Below are 19,134 nucleotides of genomic sequence, written 5' to 3' on the forward strand. Positions count from 1 at the left end.
GATCCATATATACTTTCCTATGTGGGAAATCAATATTTCAGGGTGTTACATAATTTTTTGCCCAATCAAACTTTTAATACCCCCAACACATAGTGTTGTAGGGTATAACAACCATCGCTTTGTGCCGCATAAGAAAACATATAGGTTAGGTTAAAGGATGCGTGGTTATCCACTCGGCGGACAACGATCTATAGATCGCCGACAGCATGGTTTTAACTCACCGATAGGTCATTAGTAGTTCATCGATAGCCTACTGATAGCTCGTGCCTAGAGCACGTCGATAGCTCGAACGCTTTTTGATAGTACGTCAATAGCTCTTCAATATATGAACCTATAGTCAACAGGCACATCATCGAATGCTAGTCACTAGCTCATGGAAAAATCATGGAGAGCTCATATTATACCATTACAGGGTGAGATAAAAAAACTGCAACAAAGTCAAACGCCACAATTTTACATTTTTATACCCTACAACACTATGTGTTGGGGGTATTATAAGTTTGATTGGGCCAAACATTATGTAACACCTCGAAATATTGGTTTCCCATATAGGAAAGTATATATGGATCTTCCTATCTCGCCGAGCTGAGTCGATCTAGCTATGTATGTCCACATATGAACCGATCCTCACGAAATTTAAAATGGAAGTGGGGTTATGGTCAGAATAGAATCCTATTGTTTTTGGAGATGATCGCACGATATTAAGGGGTTGAAATTGACCAAAAACAGAAAACTTTCCTGATTTTGCAGTTGCTCTATACGCCACAATTATGAACCAATCGAAGCGAAAATTTACATGGAGTTAGAGTTTAGGAGTGGGTAGAAACATACCAATTAGGCCATCGGACTACAATTAGCAGGTAAAATAGACCATAACTTTTATGTAAGAAAATAGGAAAATGTCCTTAAACCGCGATGCAGCAATGCTAATAGCCAAGAAATCGGATATATAGAAAAATGGGTCCAATATATATGTAAAAGAATTGATATTATTTATTATGCTTATAAATCAAGAACCGCTGGGCCGATTTTCACAATTCCCATCAATTCGGAATGGTCTCTTGCCAAAAAAAAGAAAATCGCTGAAAAATCTACAAATAAAAAAAGTTAATATCTTTTGTTGATTTTTTTCAATTTTTGTCATATTTTTTATCGCATGCGATTTCTTCAATTTGACTTACACTTTTGAATTGTAAATTTTCTAAATTTGTAAACTCCCCAACACTACGTTTTGAGGGTATTATATGCATATCGCAATTATCGTCCGATCCTCACGAAATTTTGCATGGGGGTAGGTTTAGGATCGGAATTAAAGCCTAAAAACTAAAATAATTATTTTTTTCTAATTTTGTAGTCGCTCTATAGGCCACAATTGAAAACTAATCGATACGGAATTTCGCATCAGAAGAGAGTTAAGGACAGGGAAGAAGTCTAGAATTTTGAATGACCTTTTGATTATATTTAGCTGTAAAATGGACCAAAACTTTCGTGTGAAATTGTTTTGAATACTTAACAACACTACGGAGTGCGTAAATATTCGAGAAATTCTCAGGATCATTGACATTATTTCAAAAACGAAATCTTCCAAAAGGATTTGGATATAAGGGGACTTCGAACATATTGTAGTGTTGTAGGGTATCACATGGTCGGCCCCGCACGGCTATAGCCTTTGCTTACTTCTTTTTAATTTCATTGAATGAAAGCAAAAAATGTCGGAAAAAGCATTAAATTTTAGCATAAGTTTAGATTCGTTCGAATTGGTCACCTTTGACAGAAATTATGTCCTTTAAACGGCCAATGAAACCATCACACCGAATGACCGAATATTGCTCTGCGGTATTTTGCGGAGAAGCTCTTGCTTAAGGTGATCGACACTTTGGTATTTTTAGTACCAACCTTGCTTTCCAAAATACACCAGACACAATATTCCAACCGGAGATTTTGGTGGCCATTGTGCGCTGGAAATGAAGCGAGGAACCTCATTTTGTAACCATTCTTGGGTGACGCGCGCTGAGTCCTGTTGGAATGTCCAGGTTTGCGTGCCCACCCTCCAGAATATTTTCGTGATAATATTCGGCATTTATTCTGATGGCACTGTCGATTAATACGAGCGGAGAGCGACCATCGGCTGCTATGGCGGCCCTTGAGTTTTGGTGGCCAAGCGAAAGTGCACATTTTCAACTGACCTCTTTGGCAAGTCATGACGATCATTTTGTTTCTTTACAAACTGCTGGACAACGTAAGTTTTCCCATCGGAGAAAACCAAATTCGGTAGTTCAACATTTTCGTTTTTATACCCTCCACCATACTATGGAGGGTATATTAATTTTGTCATTCCGTTTGTAACTCCTAGAAATACTCATGTCAGACCCAACAAAGTATATATATTCTTGATCAGCGTAAAATTCTAAGACGATTTAGCCATGTCCGTCTGTCTGTCTGTCTGTCTGTCCGTCTGTCTGTCTGTTGTAATCACGCTATCTTTCGAACAAATTGAGATAGAAGGCTAAAATTTTGCACACATGTATATTTTGCCAGTAGGCAGGTTAAATTCGTAAATGGGCCATGTAGGCCCAAGTTATCATGTGAAGTTCGTAATGGATACTTCAACCCATGTCAGAAAATTGTCTGTGCAGGTCCACGTCTTCGTATAGCAACCATATAACGGTACCCCCTATATTCTGTGTTTTGATGATTTTAGCTACATTATAAACAGATGTTTCGTCAAGTTTCGCATTTAAATATTGTAATAACTTATGACAAAAGTTGCCTATGCAGGTCCACGTCGTCGTATAGGCATTCGGTATTTTTAAGATTTTAACAGAATTTTTACCGAATTTTGTTTATTTTTTTTTTTTTTTTTTTTTTTGGAAATTGTCAAATTTGTACCTAATGGTGGACGGTATTAAAAGTTCGGCCCGGCCGAACTTACAGCTTTTTTACTTGTTTCATCTCACTCTATATATGGTGTGATGATGATAGTTCCCACACAAAGAAGTCAAAATTTTGAATAACAAAACGCCCATATAATGAGATGTAGCATGCGATTCTCTTAAAATTTCACACATCTTAATAGTCTTTAATGAGATCAGTATAAGCATAAGATCTGATGTGAAGATCGTATATATCGATCCATTCCTACTGGTAATATGCAAAATGAGCACCCTATTATTTCCAAACTTGGCACGTCCCAACACAGGTATCAATATAAAATGCGAAATAAGCATCCGAATCTCTTCAAATTTCACACAAGATCTGGTGTGTAGATGAGATTTATCGATCCACTTCTTCTGGTATCTCCCTCATAAGGAATCCAAATTTCTAATAACAAAACTCCTTTAAAATTCTAAAATTTCACACATCTTAATATTTCTACTAACACAAGATATGGTCTGAAGGCGATAGATATCGGCCTACCCCCACAAAGGATCGCAATTTTAAATATTTATACATCTCATAACTTGCGATACATATCAGCGATTCCATTCAAACCTGGTATATCAGAATATTGAATATAACTCCCCAAAAAATTAACATTTTGATTAACAATTATTCGCATTAAATTCGATTATCTGCACATTCCAATATTTTTATTAGTATTAGATGAAGTGGAAAACTTCGTCCCCTCAGGCACATTTCAATTTTTTTTATACCCTACACCACATAGTGGTAAGGGTATTATGTCTTTGTGCATTTGTTTGTAACATGGAGAAGGAAACGAGATAGACCCATAGTTACTTTTGAGAACCTTCATAGAATCACTTTCTGAGTCGATTTATGCATGTCAGTCCGTCTGTCCGTCCGTCCGTCTGTCCATGTATTCTTGTGAACAAAATGCAGATCGCATTTATTATCCGATTGAGATGAAATTTTCCAAACATAAGTTTTTTGGCCCAAGGACGAACCCTATTGAAATTGGTCAGAATCGGATCAAATTTAGATATAGCTCCCATATATATCTTCATCCGATTTCCGGTTAAATGTGCACCAAATGTCCACTATCAGTCCAAATTACGTGAATTTTGGCACACCCAACCGAGTTTGGCCTAGAAGCAAGTATATCAAATTTGGAGAAAATCGGTTCAGATATAGCTATAGCTCCCATATATATCTTTCATCCGATTTGATCTTTAAGTCCCTCACATTCCTACTATGCACTCCACAACCGTGATATTTTGTACCAGGTATTAGATGGAGCACAGAAATAGCTGTTTTAAATTTTATCGAAATCGGTTCAGATTTGGATATAGCTCCCATATATATCTTCATCCGATTTCGTGTTAATTGACCACCAAATGGCCAATATCAGCCCAAATGGCCCGAATTTTGGCACATGTGACCGAGATTAGCCTTAAAGCAAATACAACAAATTTGGAGAAAATCGGTTCAGAAACTGCTATAGCTCCCATATATATGTTTTATCCGATTTGGTGTTTAAGCCTCTCACATTCGTAATATGCACTCCACAAGACTGATATTTGGTACCAGATATAAGATACAGCCCTGAAATAGCTGTTTGTAATTTTAATGAAATCGGTTCAGATTTGGATATAGCTCCCATATATATCTTCATACGATTTCGGGTTAATTGTGCACCAAATGGCCGATATAAGTCCAAATGGACTGAATTTTAGTACATCGGACCAAATTCAGCCTAGAAGCAAGTATATCAAATTTAGTGAAAATCGGTTCAGATATAGATATAGCAACCATATATATGTTTCATCCGATTTAGTGTTTTAGTCCCTTACATTCGTAATATTCACTCCACAACTGTGATATTTGGTACCAGGTATTAGATGGAGCACAGGAATAGCTGTTTTAAATTTTATCGAAATCGGTTCAGATTTGCATATAGCTCCCATATATATCTTCATCCGATTTCGGGTGATTGACCACCAAATGGCCGTAATAGCATCAATTTTGGCAAATCCGACCGAAACCAGCTTAGAAGCAAGTACACCAATTTTAGTAAAATCGGTTCAGATATAGCTATAGCTCCCATATATATCTTTCATCCGATTTGGTCTTTGAGTCCCTCACATTCGTAATATGCACTCCACAGGAATGATATTTGGTACCAGATATCGGATAAAGCCCAAAAATAGTTGATTTTAATTTTATTAAAATCTGTTCCGATTTGGATATGCCTCCCATATATATCTTCATCCGATTTCGTGTTAATTGTGCATTAAATGGTCAATATCAGCCCAAATCACCTGAATTTTCGTACATATGACCGAATTCAGTCTAGAAGCTAATACGTCAAATTTGGAGAAACCCGGTTAAGAGATAGCTATAGTTCGTAAAATGCACGATAGAATTAGATAGATTTTGATTTTGTACCAAATATCTCATATAGCTCTGAAATGCCCTGTATAAACCTTTTTACGAGAGCTCTACTAAATATGCATAGTGGTGTAGGGTATCATATAGTCGGCCCCGCCCGACTTTTGAGCTTTCCTTACTGGTTTTAATTGTTACATATCAAGTGATATTAATCGATATGTCCAAATATGGCACGTTGTAATATTTATATCAGACTTATATCAGAGAGGTGTTGGACAATATTGGCTAACTCCTTCGTACCCTCCTCCATTAAGATTTCACATTTTGAATAAATATAACGTATGTCAAAAAGTTGAGAGTATATATCCGTCTCTAAAACCGAATAATATTTTTTAACCTCTGGGTCCACTATATCTGCTACCTCATTCACATTTCAAGATTGTCCAACAGCATCACATATCTCATATCAATATTAACAAGTTAAAAAGCAGTAAGTTCGACCGGACCGAACTTTGAATGCCCTCCACCATTTGGAAATAATTTGGAAAATTTCCAAAGATAAAACCCGTTAAAAATTCTTTTAAAATCATCAAAAAATATATATTGGGGCCTATACATGTGGACCCGTATAGGCTTTGTTTGTCATAAGCCATTACCATGTTCAAATTCGAAACTTGAAATAAATGGTGAATAATGTAGCTAAAATCATTAAAATACCGTATATAGGGAGGTACCGTTATATCGGAGCTATACGAAGTATTGTCTTTACGGACCTGCATAGACAATTACCTGTCACAGGCTGTAGCTTCCATTGCGAACTTCAAATACGACATTTCATTTCATTTTGTACCTAAAATCGTCAAAATACCGAATATAGGAAGGTACTATTACATGGGGGCTATATGAAGAAGTGGACCTGCACAGACAATTTTCTATCATAGGCTATATTATCCATTACGAACTTCAAATACCAAATTTCAAACTACTCCGGTGAGTAATATCGCTAAAATCATCAAAATACCGATTATAGGGAAGAATCTTTATATGGGGGCTATACGAAGACGTGGACCTGAACAGACAATTTTCTGTCTTAGGTTGTAGTATCCATTTCGAACTTCAAATACCAAATTTAAATCGATTCCGGTGAATAATATCGCTAAAATCATCAAAATACCGAATATCATCAAAATACCGTTATATGGGGGCTATATGAAAACGTTGACCTGCGCAGACAATTTTCTGTCTTAGGCTGTAGTATCCGATTCGAACTTCAAATACCAAATTTGGTGGACCTATATGGCTCATTTACGAACTTTTGCCTACTGGCAAAAAAAAAACATGTGTGCAAAATTGTAGCCTTCTACCTCAATTCGTTCGAAAGATAGCGTGCTTACAACAGACAGACGGACATCGCTAAATCGACTTAGAATTTTACGCTGATCAAGAATGTATATACTCTGTTGGGTCTGACATGAGTATTTCGAGGAGTTACAAACGGAATGACAAAGTTAATGTAGCCTCCATGGAGGGTGTAAAAATTAGTACTGTCCAAATCTGGTACGTTTTAACATTTATATCAGACTTAAAAATAATAAAATAATCCGGATAAAACGGAATATATTAAAAAACTTAATTAAAAATTAAAAAATTTGGATTCATTTCAACAGTTCGTGTTAGGTTTTTTTTAGAACCCAAAATGCACAATTTGTTTGTTTGACAATATTTTGTAATCAAAACTTCATACATTGTACTAAATTTTTAGACTTTAAAGGATATATAAATAAATATTATTCAAGGTTTTTATTTATTTTTTCTTTTTTTTTTTATTTATTTATTATCATTACTTTTTTTTGAAAAAACACAATAGATAAATTTTTACCTTTTGCACCAAAAAGTACTTTTTGTACATTTATCGTACACATTTCCCAAAACCACCAGATACCAACCAGAGACCTCAATATTACATTTGAGGATTCCAGCCCTATCCCTTTATCCAATACCAAATTTAGTTCCATGTAGTAATTTTCAAGCAAATATAGGACACATGTCCAAACCCACCTCCAAATCTCAAGCTCAGATATAAACAGGTATCTAAATATCAAATTTCAGAATTTTATCTCTATCCCTTCAACCAAGACCAAATGTAATACCATTTAGTACTTTTCGTACAATTGGTTGGTTTGGACTTGATTTTCTTAGCATGCAACAAAAGCAGAGTGAATATAATAAAAATTAATTTACACTGTTTTAATTCTTTCATTTGTTACAGGACAAGCAGTTGGAGGTATCAACGATTCGCGCATTCAAGATCTTACCGTTGAAAAGGGTACAATTCATACGAAACGCCATAGTGGCGAAGATCCAATAAAAACTGGGTAAGTATTTTGCTACAGCCAGAACGCAGACTAGTTGAAAACATTAAGTTCGGCCGTGTGAGCTTTTAATACCCCCCACCATTCGGAAGTAACTTTAAAAATTAAAAAAAAGAACTCCATCGAAAAATACCGCTCAAATGAAAACCTTTATATGGTGGCTATACAAAGACGTGGTGCTGGGTAAGTAATTTTTTGTCATGGGCAGAAGTAACAATTCCGAACTACAATTACGAAATTTGACGCAATTCCGGTGAATAAAGTCCCTAATATTATCAAAATATTGAATAAAGGGAGGTACCATTGTATGGGGGCCATACTAAGGCGTGGAGCTTCATAGAAAGTTTTCCGTCATAGGTTGTAGTACCCATTACGAACCTCAAATACAAAATTTGACACAGTTCTGGTGAGTAATGTCGCGATAATTCTGGAAATAACGAATATCTCAGGGTAGCGTTATATGTGTGCTATACTAAAACGTAGACATATATAGAAAATTCTCTTCCAGGGGGTAAAGTACTTAGAAGGAACTCCTTGTGTGGATTTTCATTCTGTTCCATTGAAAAATGTGACTAAAATCATCAAAATCTCAAATAAGGGGGTGGGGGGTTGTGCACCATTGTATAGGGGCTATACGATATTGTAGACTTATATAGAAAATTCTCTTTCAGGGGTAAAGTACCCACAGAGAACTTCTTGTGTAGAATTTCAGACAATGCCATTGAAAAATGTGACTAAAATCATCAAAATACCGAATGTCGGGAGGCCTGTCCGTCTGTTCTTATCACGCTAGAATTAAAACGGATTAAGATAGGAAGCTAAAATTTTGCACATTTTACATTTTGCCTGAGGCAGGTTAAGGCCAAAGATGGTCTGTATTGGTCCACGATATCGTATAGCCCCCCGATATTTTTTATCGGAATTGTTTCCAATTTCATATTTAAAGTTCGTAATGGGTAGTACAGCCTATGATAAAAAAATCCGTATGCAAAAAAATCCCATAAAACGATACCTACCCATATTCGGCATTTTGATGATTTTAACAACACTTGTCAATGGAATTGTCTGAAATTCTACACAAGGAGTTCCTTCTGAATACTTTACCTCTTGGAAGAGAATTGTCCATATAAGTCCACGATATTGAATAGCCCCCATGCAACGGTAGCCCCGATATTCTCTATTTTGATCTTTTTAGCTACTTTTTTATCGGAATGGTTTCAAATTTCGTATTCCTATTTAAGTTCCTATCTAAGGTACTACAGCCTATGATTGCGTATGTAGGACCATATCTTCGTATAGCCCTCATATAACGATACATCCCTATGTTCGGTATTTTAATGATTACAAAAAAGTTGTTCTCCTGAATTGTTTCAAATTTCGTATTTAAAGCTCGTTATTGGTACTACTGCCCATGAGAAAAAAATTATTTATGCAGGACTAGGTCTTCCTATAGCCCTTTAAAAAATTCGGCCCGGCCAAATTTAGCTCCTTTTTTACTTGTTTTTTCTTTAGTTTAGTTTTTGCTGGCTTTTAGTGGTCAAAAAGTACCACTTATTTCAAGTTATGTGCCCCTGTGAAAACAATGTCAATGTCGTTTCTTAAGGCCCTTATATATAATAGCATTCAAGAATAAGAAAAATTTGAAAATGCCATTTGTATTTAAAAAGTAATGTTGTGCGTAATCACGATCGCATCCCAATAATCTTTCTCCAAAAATAAATTCGGTTTCAACGTCAACAGGTTAATAACAAGAACATAAAATGATTATTAACCATTCTTTCGATTAATTAAAAATAATGAATAAATTGCTAATTTTACCCCTCATTTGTACGTTCTTTTTTCATTAATTATTTTCCCATCTTCTTTTTTTCTTTTATCATACATTCTTACATTTCACAATCATCAACGTCACATCACTGGCATTTAAAATTCTGCAGCACATGCAAATCGGATAGCGGCATAAGAGCATTTACACAGGCCACTAATAATCGACCACCACGCGGTGCCGACAAGATACGTGCAGCATCCGGCCCATCCATACTGCCACGACCCGAAGATATACTTATTAATGATCCAGAGGTAAAGGAGCAACCTCTTCTCTAATGGCGAACTTTATTAATAATTCAGCCATTGCCTCATTATGTTTCTTGCTGTTATTCATTTGTTTTTCTTTCGTTCTTACTTTTGCCTTTCCTTGAACAGTTGCGACAGGAAGAAAACGTGGAATTACGTTCATCGGAAGTATCTCACACAGCTCCGGTTGCAGCACCACACCCTTTACCCATGCCCGAATATGGTGGTTATTTTGCTCCGCTTACGGAATTTTTGCCTGATGTCAGTTTGCCAATAAGTGGATTCCACAGGTAAGATGGGATTTCATGCTATACCAACGAGTTATATATGTTCATATGTATGCATGGTTGTACATAGCTTTTTTCGAATTAGAGGGACGTATATTGCTCATGTTTTTGATTTACGTTTCACATGGAGCAGCATTCATTTGATACCGGATATAACGTTGATGTTTTATTCATTTCCATGACTGACTCGGTCCTAGCTCATTTTCTGTCGTAATTTTTGTTTACACATAAGACGCTTTCCCGGGTATTGAGTATTCAGCATTGTTTAAAGTTTCCTACAGTTTTTAGTCTTCGAATTCATAGCACAGCAGATAGCCGCAGTCAGTAAAACCAAAATCGAAAAACTGCTGCTGTGAAGATTTTGACTGCGCTCTTGCTGTACAAATGACACAGCACTCCAATAACAATCATAAACTAGTAAGGAAAGGACAAAAGTCGGGCCGGCCAGCCGACAAAGTGATGCCTACACATATTACCGATATATGCCATCTTCATATAATGTCTTGTATTAGTAGAAAAAGTGGGATGTGGCAAGTTTGAAAAAAATCGAAAGCTCATTTCGCGTTTTATGAGCTTCAAAATTTTGACCCCTTTGGGGGGAGGTATAAGAAGGAATAGACTGACATCACAACTGACTTTGTGTTGATAGAAATACTAGGATGTGTGAAATTTGAAAAGAATCGGGTGTTTATTTCGCATTTTATGAGAGATATAATAATTCAAAAAAAATCACCCATTGTGGGGGAGATGCCGGAAGGAGTGATCCGATATATTTTCTCTTCATGCTAGATCTTGTGTTGGTAAAAATATTAAGATGAGCAATACTTGAAGACAATTGGACGCTTATTTCACATTTTATAGGAGCTATAATTATTCAAAATTTTAAACCTTTGTGGGTGAGGTATCAGAAGGGGTAAGCGGATGTATCCCATCTCCGTACGGGATCTTGTTTTGGTACAAATAATAGGATGTGCCAAATTTGAAAATAATCGGATGCTCATTGCACGTTTTATGAGCTTCATAGTCATATAAAATCCTGATCCTTTTGTACTAGGATACTGTACTAGGAGACTGAAAAGAATTCACTCTGACGCGGTCTTAGAAGTCATGGAAGGGTATGAGTGAATACTGTACTAGAAGACCACCCCCCCTTCCATCGCAGCTGAAGAGCGAGAGCTGCCCCGACAAACCCGAGTAGTTTTGGAACAGTTACGATCCGGATGGTGCAGGCGCCTCAATTCCTATTGGGCCCGGATTGACAGCGATGTGCAGAATATCTGCCCAGCTTACTCAACTAACTCCAGTATCGTTGTGGACCCAGCCCGTACAGGATGCGACCTTTTTAAGACTGGAGGAGTCAAAACAAACACAGCAGTATGAGCTGCTACAACAACAACAAACAGACCGATACCTCTAAATTAACTCCAAATGTCCTGAAAAGGATTTGGTCCTAAGGGACCAAGGTTCTAAAGCCGTTATTTCGATGAGGCACGTTTTGGCCGTATCAAATGATATAAATCCTCTTTAGCCTTACGGCTGTTGGTATAATAAATAAAGATTCATGTATATAGCAACAATGTTTTTTGTTGAGGCGACTTTTGCCTTTTTTGAACGTAATTCTGTTCAAAATTTATTTACAAAAAAAAAAAATCTAATTAAATGTTAATAATTGTTGATATTGTATTCCGTTTCAATTTCTTGGCATTCGTTTCATATTTTATTTCCATTGTTAGATGTAATGTCGCTGTTATGCTGCTGACCGACATAGTGGTAGATGGTATACCAGGCATCGATTGGACTCTACATTTACCTTTGATGTTGCACATATTGTTTTTGGGCCTGGACCATAATCGCGTAATTGTGCGTGAACATTGCAAGCAGTTATGTATGAATTTACTGGTAAGTGGAAAGCGATTAGAATTTCATTGAATTTTTTTTTAATTTATTGCCTCTTCCCATTTCAGATTGTATTGGCTGAACACAATGATCATTTGACAGTAGCTCGTATTTTATTAAATAGCGAGACCACAAAACTTGATTTGGGGTTGACTGTACCCTCGCTGCCAGTGATTGATAATTATTTCACAGGTTTGTTTTCCTTTTTTGTTTTCTCCAATCATTTTCATTGTTTATTTTAATGAAAACTCGCAGCTCGCCGCGCCTCCAATCCTTGTTTTTCATAAACTAACCAAAATAAATTAATTAAAATAACCAATCAAAAATGTTCTTCAATTTTCAGAATCTCACCAAGAATTCGATAGTTATTTGTACAACAATTGTTATGTAATCGCAACATCATCGCAGCAACACCAACAACAACAGCAGATACTTCCTTTGGGTGCTTCTAGTTCGACGGCATGCAGCTTGTATGCCGCACAACAGTATCAAGTTTCTAACTATGTTAATCAACAACAACAATTGATGGCGGCATCTGGTGGTATTCAACAGCAGCAACAACAACAATCGCAAGATAACCACATGAATTTACAACAGCCACCTCCCATTAACCAATCATCACCGCCCATGGCATCTTCAACACAGCAACAGACTATACAAATACCAGGCCAGTCTGTACAACAACAATCATCACAACAAACTGTGGTGCAAATCAATCCGAATACCACCGAAAATTCTGAAGTTCCTTTAATAATAACAGCCGATGAAAATGCCCCACCCCAGCCAGGCCCAACAATGCCCATAATGCATGTTATCAAAAGTTTGCTGAAATTCTTGGCCCAAGAATCATCCCAGCCTCTGTGGAATTATGAGGATATAACAGCCAAGGGTAAGTTGCGGTTTCATAGGAAAATACATTTTATTCTTTTTTTTTTAACTTCCAGTTTGGTCCATTAAATCTGCCGAGCAATTGAGTTGCTTCCTACGCCATATCGTCAAAGTGTTTTCCGATAGCTACCTCCAAGCTCGCATTGCTGAACGTTGGGCGCAGACAGCCCTGCAACTTGGTCTCTCGTGCTCTTCTCGTCACTATGCCGGTCGTTGCCTTCAAATATTCCGAGCCCTTAATGTGCCCATCAACTCTCGCATGTTGTCCGACATTTTATCCCGTCTTGTGGAAACTGTTGCCGAGCAAGGCGAAGATATGCAAGGCTATGTGACTGAACTTTTACTTACTCTGGAAGCAGCTGTCGATAGTTTGGATTCTGATTTTAGACCCTTGGATGTGATGAAGGATATTTTTAAAAGCACCCCCAATCTGAATAACAAAGATGGTGGTCCAAATTCCATACTGTCGGGCGGTAAAAAATCTCCTTCCGGCATGACACCACAATCACCGAATTTCTCACTGCAAAGTCATGCTCGCAGTACCAGCTACTCGGTGTCGTATTGTGCTCGCAAATCCACCAACTCCCCATGTGACAAGCAGGTGGAGCTCCGCAACAGAGCCACTGGTATTGATATGGAACGTAATATGGCAAAGTTTGGCATAGTTAGTGGTTCGGCCTTATCACGTTCACGCAGTGCTCAAAGTTTGAAAATGTTGGGTGATACTGCAACGCAGGATGATAAAATGACAATATTGGCCCAATTGTTTTGGTTGTCAGTATCGCTATTGGAAAGTGATTATGAACATGAATTTTTACTGGCTTTAAGACTATTGACCAGAGTACTGCATCGTTTGCCATTGGATCGTCCAGATGCCAGAGATAAAGTTGAGAAATTACAACAGCAATTAAAATGGACTGGATATCCCGGTGTACATGCTTTACTATTAAAGGTGGGTATACGTATATTTGAAATTAAAGATTTCCCTTAGGGTCCACCAGAATTTATTAAAGCACTACATCTGGTGTCAGTAAAACCATTTTCATACCCTCAGCCATTTTTATGCCTCATCGAAATAACAAGCTTAGACCCAAGGACTCTTTGGACCAAATCCGTTTCAGGACATTTCAAATTGATTTAGTGGTGTCCGTCCGTCCGTCCGTCCGTCTATCTGGCTGGTGCGCACGATAACTCTCGAAGGGAGTATCCGATTTGGTCCAAACTTGGTATTTCGTAATATTATTGTCGAACTTAGATCGAGTTCGGAGATGGGCAATATCGGTCCACTCCTTCTGGTACCTCCACCACAACAGGTCGAAATATTCAAAAAAAAAAAATAAATTTTACTTCACAGAAAGAGAAAAGATAATCCGATTTTTCTCCAACTTCTAATACTTGCAATAGTGCTAGGTCAGGTGCGAAAATGGACAATCGGTCCACTCCATCAAGTACATCCCCCACAAATTATCAAATTTCCCAATAATTATAACTCTTATAAAATTTGATGTAAGATTCTGATTATCTTCAAATTACCCACATCCCAATATTTACATGAAACCAAGGTCTGGTGTTAAGATGGAATATGTCGGTCCGCTCCTTCTGGTACCTCCTCCACAAAGGGTCAAAATGTTAAATATCCATAAAGCTCATAAATCTCAAAAACTTGGGGGAAAGTCAGCGGTTCTTTACAACTTGATATATCTAAATATTTCTCTGAACCAGAAACCTGAGATGAATATGGAATTTAAGATTTCGCATAAAATTGGATATAAATTTCGCATAAAATTGGATATAAAGTATGAAAATGGAATACTTCGGTCGACCATATCTGATACCTCAAGCACATTTTTTCATTTTCTAAAAATTATCACACATCTCATATAAAGTGAAGGAAGTCCGAACCTGTCACGTCGAAATATTTATGTCATATTTATTTAGGTTGGATACGAAATGGAAATATTGTCCCATTCCTTCGGAATCTTATCCATAGAGGGTCAACAATTTCAATAATCATAACAGAAGTCAAAATATATTTCAATAATCGAACATTGGCTGAGGGTATGCATCTGTCATCAAAACCGACTGATATTTTTGAACTTGTTCCTATATATGTGAATATTAACTGTTTATGTTCAAAGCATTATTTGCTAAAAAATAATCCGACGACTTACAATAATAGTAAGTAACTTTTATCGATTGAAAAGTTTTTAAGCTTTCTTTTGTTATTGTAACAAAAGCAAAAATAACACATGAAGCTTTTGAAAAATAAACAATGAGTAAAGTTGTTAAAAGGTTACAGAATAGGGCCCTTGATAAAGTAAATTAATGTATTTGTGTTTGCAATAAAACCCATTATATCACTGATTATAAAAGTTACATTTTTTTAAATTTTCTTTGATTTCTCTTAAAATTTTTACAGGGTTGCACACACACGGCCACTTATGAACCCACCATCACACTATTATCACAATTTGCCCCCTTGCTCAATTTACCAGTTTGTGATCCCACACAAAGCTGTGCATTCCCCATGAATGTCATAGCCCTTTTGCCCTATATGCTATTGCACTATGAGGATGCAAACGAAATTTGTATACGCAGCGCTGAAAATATTGCTCAAGTATCCTCCGAATTGGGTGCAAAATTGGAAAATCTAGGAACTGTAATGACCCTCTATAGCCGCAAAACTTTTTGTAAAGAATCATTCCAATGGACTAAATGTGTGGTTAAATATCTTCATGATACCTATGCACATATGGGTCTACATATGTTGGCCTTTTTGATAGAGGTACTGGAAAAGGGACCACAACAAATACAAGTTCCAGTGTTGAATGTCATTCACTGTATGCTACACTATGTGGATTTGTCAGCGCCACAAGCACAAACCATCAATGCTGATCTTTTGCGAGCAATTGGAAAATATTTGGAGGTAAGTATGCTCCTGAATCCTGCTATGCATTGTTTATTTCTTTGTAAAATCGGATCAATTTTAAATATTTCATTAATTGAGGTTTGTTTTGTTATACGTCTATCTAAAACTTAAACTCATGTACGATTTAAGGGGGATTTAAAACAAAATGTATTATATCATACAAAAAAGCGTCATAAGTTTATATATACGAGTATTATATAATATAGTGACATTGATTGACAAAAAGTCCCCAAGTTTTTCAAATGTCATTTGAAAAAAGAATTCTTTTGTTTTAAAATTTTATGATTTTTTTATGACAAACTTCATTTTGTTTTCACAAAATCTACTTCGTTTGTGATATATGTTGAAAGAAATTCTTGGTAGAGTTCGTTGAATTGACATGTCCATTCATTCAAAATAAATGCCGTAGAACTCAACATGAATATACAAACATACATTCCTGTCCCCATAGCAATTCTACTTTCTGGTACAAAACCATATACAAACACAGTTTTTACGTGTATTTATATAGTTCTGAATTAAAAAGAAAACTATTTAAAATATTTGCACTAAAATTTCATATCTAAAAAGCTCCCCGTGCGACCATTCTGAACTTTGAGATGAAAAAATATTTGAATCGCAACTAAAATTAAGGTAGTTCGTTTTTGCAGAAGAATGCGCAATAAGAATTTTTGCATGAAAATCTTGTTCTAGGCAAACATTTTTGTAAATCCTCACGATATTTTCAGCTAGTTTTGCGAAAATACACACTTATATGGGGTTTAATGAAAATCAAAACCATATCAAAATTTGAATGTTTATTATTGTCGTTTTTAATTTAAATAATAGAACCAAGAAAGAACAGAATAATCGAAGGAATGTGGGAAATAATTTGGGTTTGAAATTTATAAAAAAAAACGAAGGGCTTTTAATACCCTCCACATTACATAGTATGGATGGTATATTAAGTTTCTCATTCCGTTAGTGACTCCTCGAATTCACATGTTAGATCCAATATGCTTGACCATCGTAAAATTCTAAGGGTGTGAGGGAGATGTGCCATTATATAGCCCCCATCTCCCTCACACCCTCCTCCCCACATAATCGGTGTTTTCATGATTTTTACCACATTCATTAATGGAATTGTCTGAAAATCAACAGAAAAATTCTTCATTCTGAGAATTTTTCCCTCTTGAAGAGATCTGTCGATATACGATATCGTACATCCCACATATAACGGTACACCCGATATTCGAGGTTTTGATGATTTTAGCCCCATTTTTCAATGGATTTGTCTAAAAATCTTCACAAGGAACTCCTTTTGAGTGCTGTATCCCCTTGAAAAGAATTGTCTATATAGGTCCACGATATCGTTTATCCCCCATATTACGGTATCTCCCGATATTCCATGGTAGAAGAATACAGGTAGTCGCATCGACGCAGCTTCTGGGACAATGAACTGCCAAATTAATTGTTAAATTAAAAATTTTGAATGAAAACATATGCAAATTTGTAAACGTTTTTTAAAAATACATATCAAAAAACCTCCAATTGGTGTCGTATAAAAAAAAAAAAAAAAAAAAACTAAAAAAATATTTATTTTTGAAAAATGTTGAGGATGCATCTACGTGTATTCTTCTACCATGCGATATTCGATATTTTGATGACTTTAGCCACATTTTTCAATGAAATTGTCTGGAAACCCACTCAGACATTCGGTATTATCATGATTTTAGCGATATTATTCACCGGAACTGTTTTAAATTTCGTATTTGAAGTTCGTAATGGGTACTTCAGGTCCACATCTTTGTATGGCCCACATATAACTGTATAAGCGACATTATTCTCCGGAATTGTTGCAAATGTCGTATTTGAAGTTCGGAATCGGCACTAAAGCATATAACAAAAAAATACTTATATACGTCTCCGTTTAGCCATAGTGCCCATAAAATGTTAACCGCCGATTTAGAGAAATTTTTGAAGATTTTAAGTAAATTAATTGAAAATGACTGACATTTCATATCTGGTTTCTGGGTCCCCAATTTTACTTCTTTGGAGTATTTTTTTGTTTTCAATAGTTTTTGCAGAAATTGTCAACATTAAACACGTTTTTTATGTAACTCACAGGAATTTTCCAGATTTTGGCCAACATTCTCAACACATTTTGATTTAATTAGCATTTTGGATTCTGAATACAATGTATACCTTCTTGCAAAAATTTTTTGAAAAATTGCAAAGTTTACTGGCTCCCGGACTTTTCATTACAAGAAAGAAACTTACTAATAATATTTCGTCTTATAAAACAATCCTATCACATTCTATTTTTATTTTTTAGACATCCAATTGGAAGGATTCTTTAAAAATTCTCAAATTAATTGTTACGCGCAGCTCATCGCTGCAAGTTGTGCCACCAAGTGAGGGCGGAAGCGTTGGGTTTTCGTTCTCTTTCTATGGTACATATCCGGATTCGGATATGTTCTGTAAAAAGGAACTAGCCGGACGCACTATGGAGTTTTCGTTCGATGTGTCACAAACGCCCTTAATCGGCCGTCGTATACTTCTAAAAACTGATGAAAATACCACAACAGGTGGCAACAATGGCCAAACTACTAATGCCACATCTGCAACGGCCAATTCAAGCTCGGTGACGGCAAGTGGTAGTACAGCCGGTCAAGCCCAAAACAACAAAGGCAATGCTTACAACATTAACAACAACAATGGCAATTCGCATATACATCAACAATCCTCTATGCACACCAACAGTAATGTGGGAACTCCCAATTCGCCCAGACGCAGTGCCAGCCTATCGCCGGCCGATACTGCACCATTAAGTGGTTGGAAACGTCCCTGGATGTGTCAAAGTCGGGTCAGAGAGTGTTTGGTGAATTTGCTCACAACTTGTGGTCAGCGCGTAGGCCTGCCAAAATCGCCATCGGTAAGTAATAATTTTACGTCTTATTCACTTATATCGTAGCATTTTTTATTTTATTTTTAAAAAAAAAATAACGAAAAGTGTAGTTATTATTTTTTTAATTTTTAATGTTTTCCTAATGAATATCTTTTTCCAATTTTAGAAATATCTTTAGTTGCATGATTTTGTTGTTAATCAATGACTAATTCATTTATAGAAACATTGATTAATTTTATTTGTTGAATTAAATTAATCATTTTTCGTTAATGACATTCCTTTGTATCTTGGCTTCCTTTTCTTATTCTACCCCTCTCCTTGAACTTCCATAACCAACAATCATGTGTACAAAAATCAATTTAGGATGATTTCATAAATTCCATATGCTCAAAGGTAAAGATTATTTGTAAGCTCCAAAAGAAGATTTAGTAAGCACAACATTTCTCTCATTGCCTTTATTTTCGTGTTTTGTATTATTTTTTGTACATATGCTTTATGCGGATTTTCATTTTT

General features: G+C 36.1%; 1 protein-coding gene across 8 annotated transcripts in view; it reads left to right on the plus strand.

The window, feature by feature from the left end:
* The window catches only part of LOC101893717 (protein furry), a 353,570-nt gene that overhangs the window by 327,712 nt on the left and 6,724 nt on the right, over positions 1 to 19,134 (plus strand). For 6 of the 8 annotated variants that reach the window (XM_059131613.1, XM_059131609.1, XM_059131611.1 and 3 more), the window contains 10 exons: positions 7,559 to 7,664; positions 9,599 to 9,740; positions 9,864 to 10,024; positions 11,755 to 11,920; positions 11,986 to 12,109; positions 12,261 to 12,806; positions 12,862 to 13,757; positions 15,225 to 15,731; positions 18,049 to 18,648; positions 18,985 to 19,014. In XM_059131613.1, coding sequence (XP_058987596.1) covers positions 7,559 to 7,664; positions 9,599 to 9,740; positions 9,864 to 10,024; positions 11,755 to 11,920; positions 11,986 to 12,109; positions 12,261 to 12,806; positions 12,862 to 13,757; positions 15,225 to 15,731; positions 18,049 to 18,648; positions 18,985 to 19,014 — 3,278 coding nt within the window. The remainder of the gene's footprint in view (positions 1 to 7,558; positions 7,665 to 9,598; positions 9,741 to 9,863; positions 10,025 to 11,754; positions 11,921 to 11,985; positions 12,110 to 12,260; positions 12,807 to 12,861; positions 13,758 to 15,224; positions 15,732 to 18,048; positions 18,649 to 18,984; positions 19,015 to 19,134) is intronic. The other 2 variants (XM_059131610.1, XM_059131615.1) reach the window with 1 other exon arrangement.

The sequence above is a fragment of the Musca domestica genome, unplaced genomic scaffold, assembly GCF_030504385.1.
Source record: "Musca domestica strain aabys unplaced genomic scaffold, Musca_domestica.polishedcontigs.V.1.1 9, whole genome shotgun sequence".
Lineage (NCBI taxonomy): Eukaryota > Metazoa > Arthropoda > Insecta > Diptera > Muscidae > Musca > Musca domestica.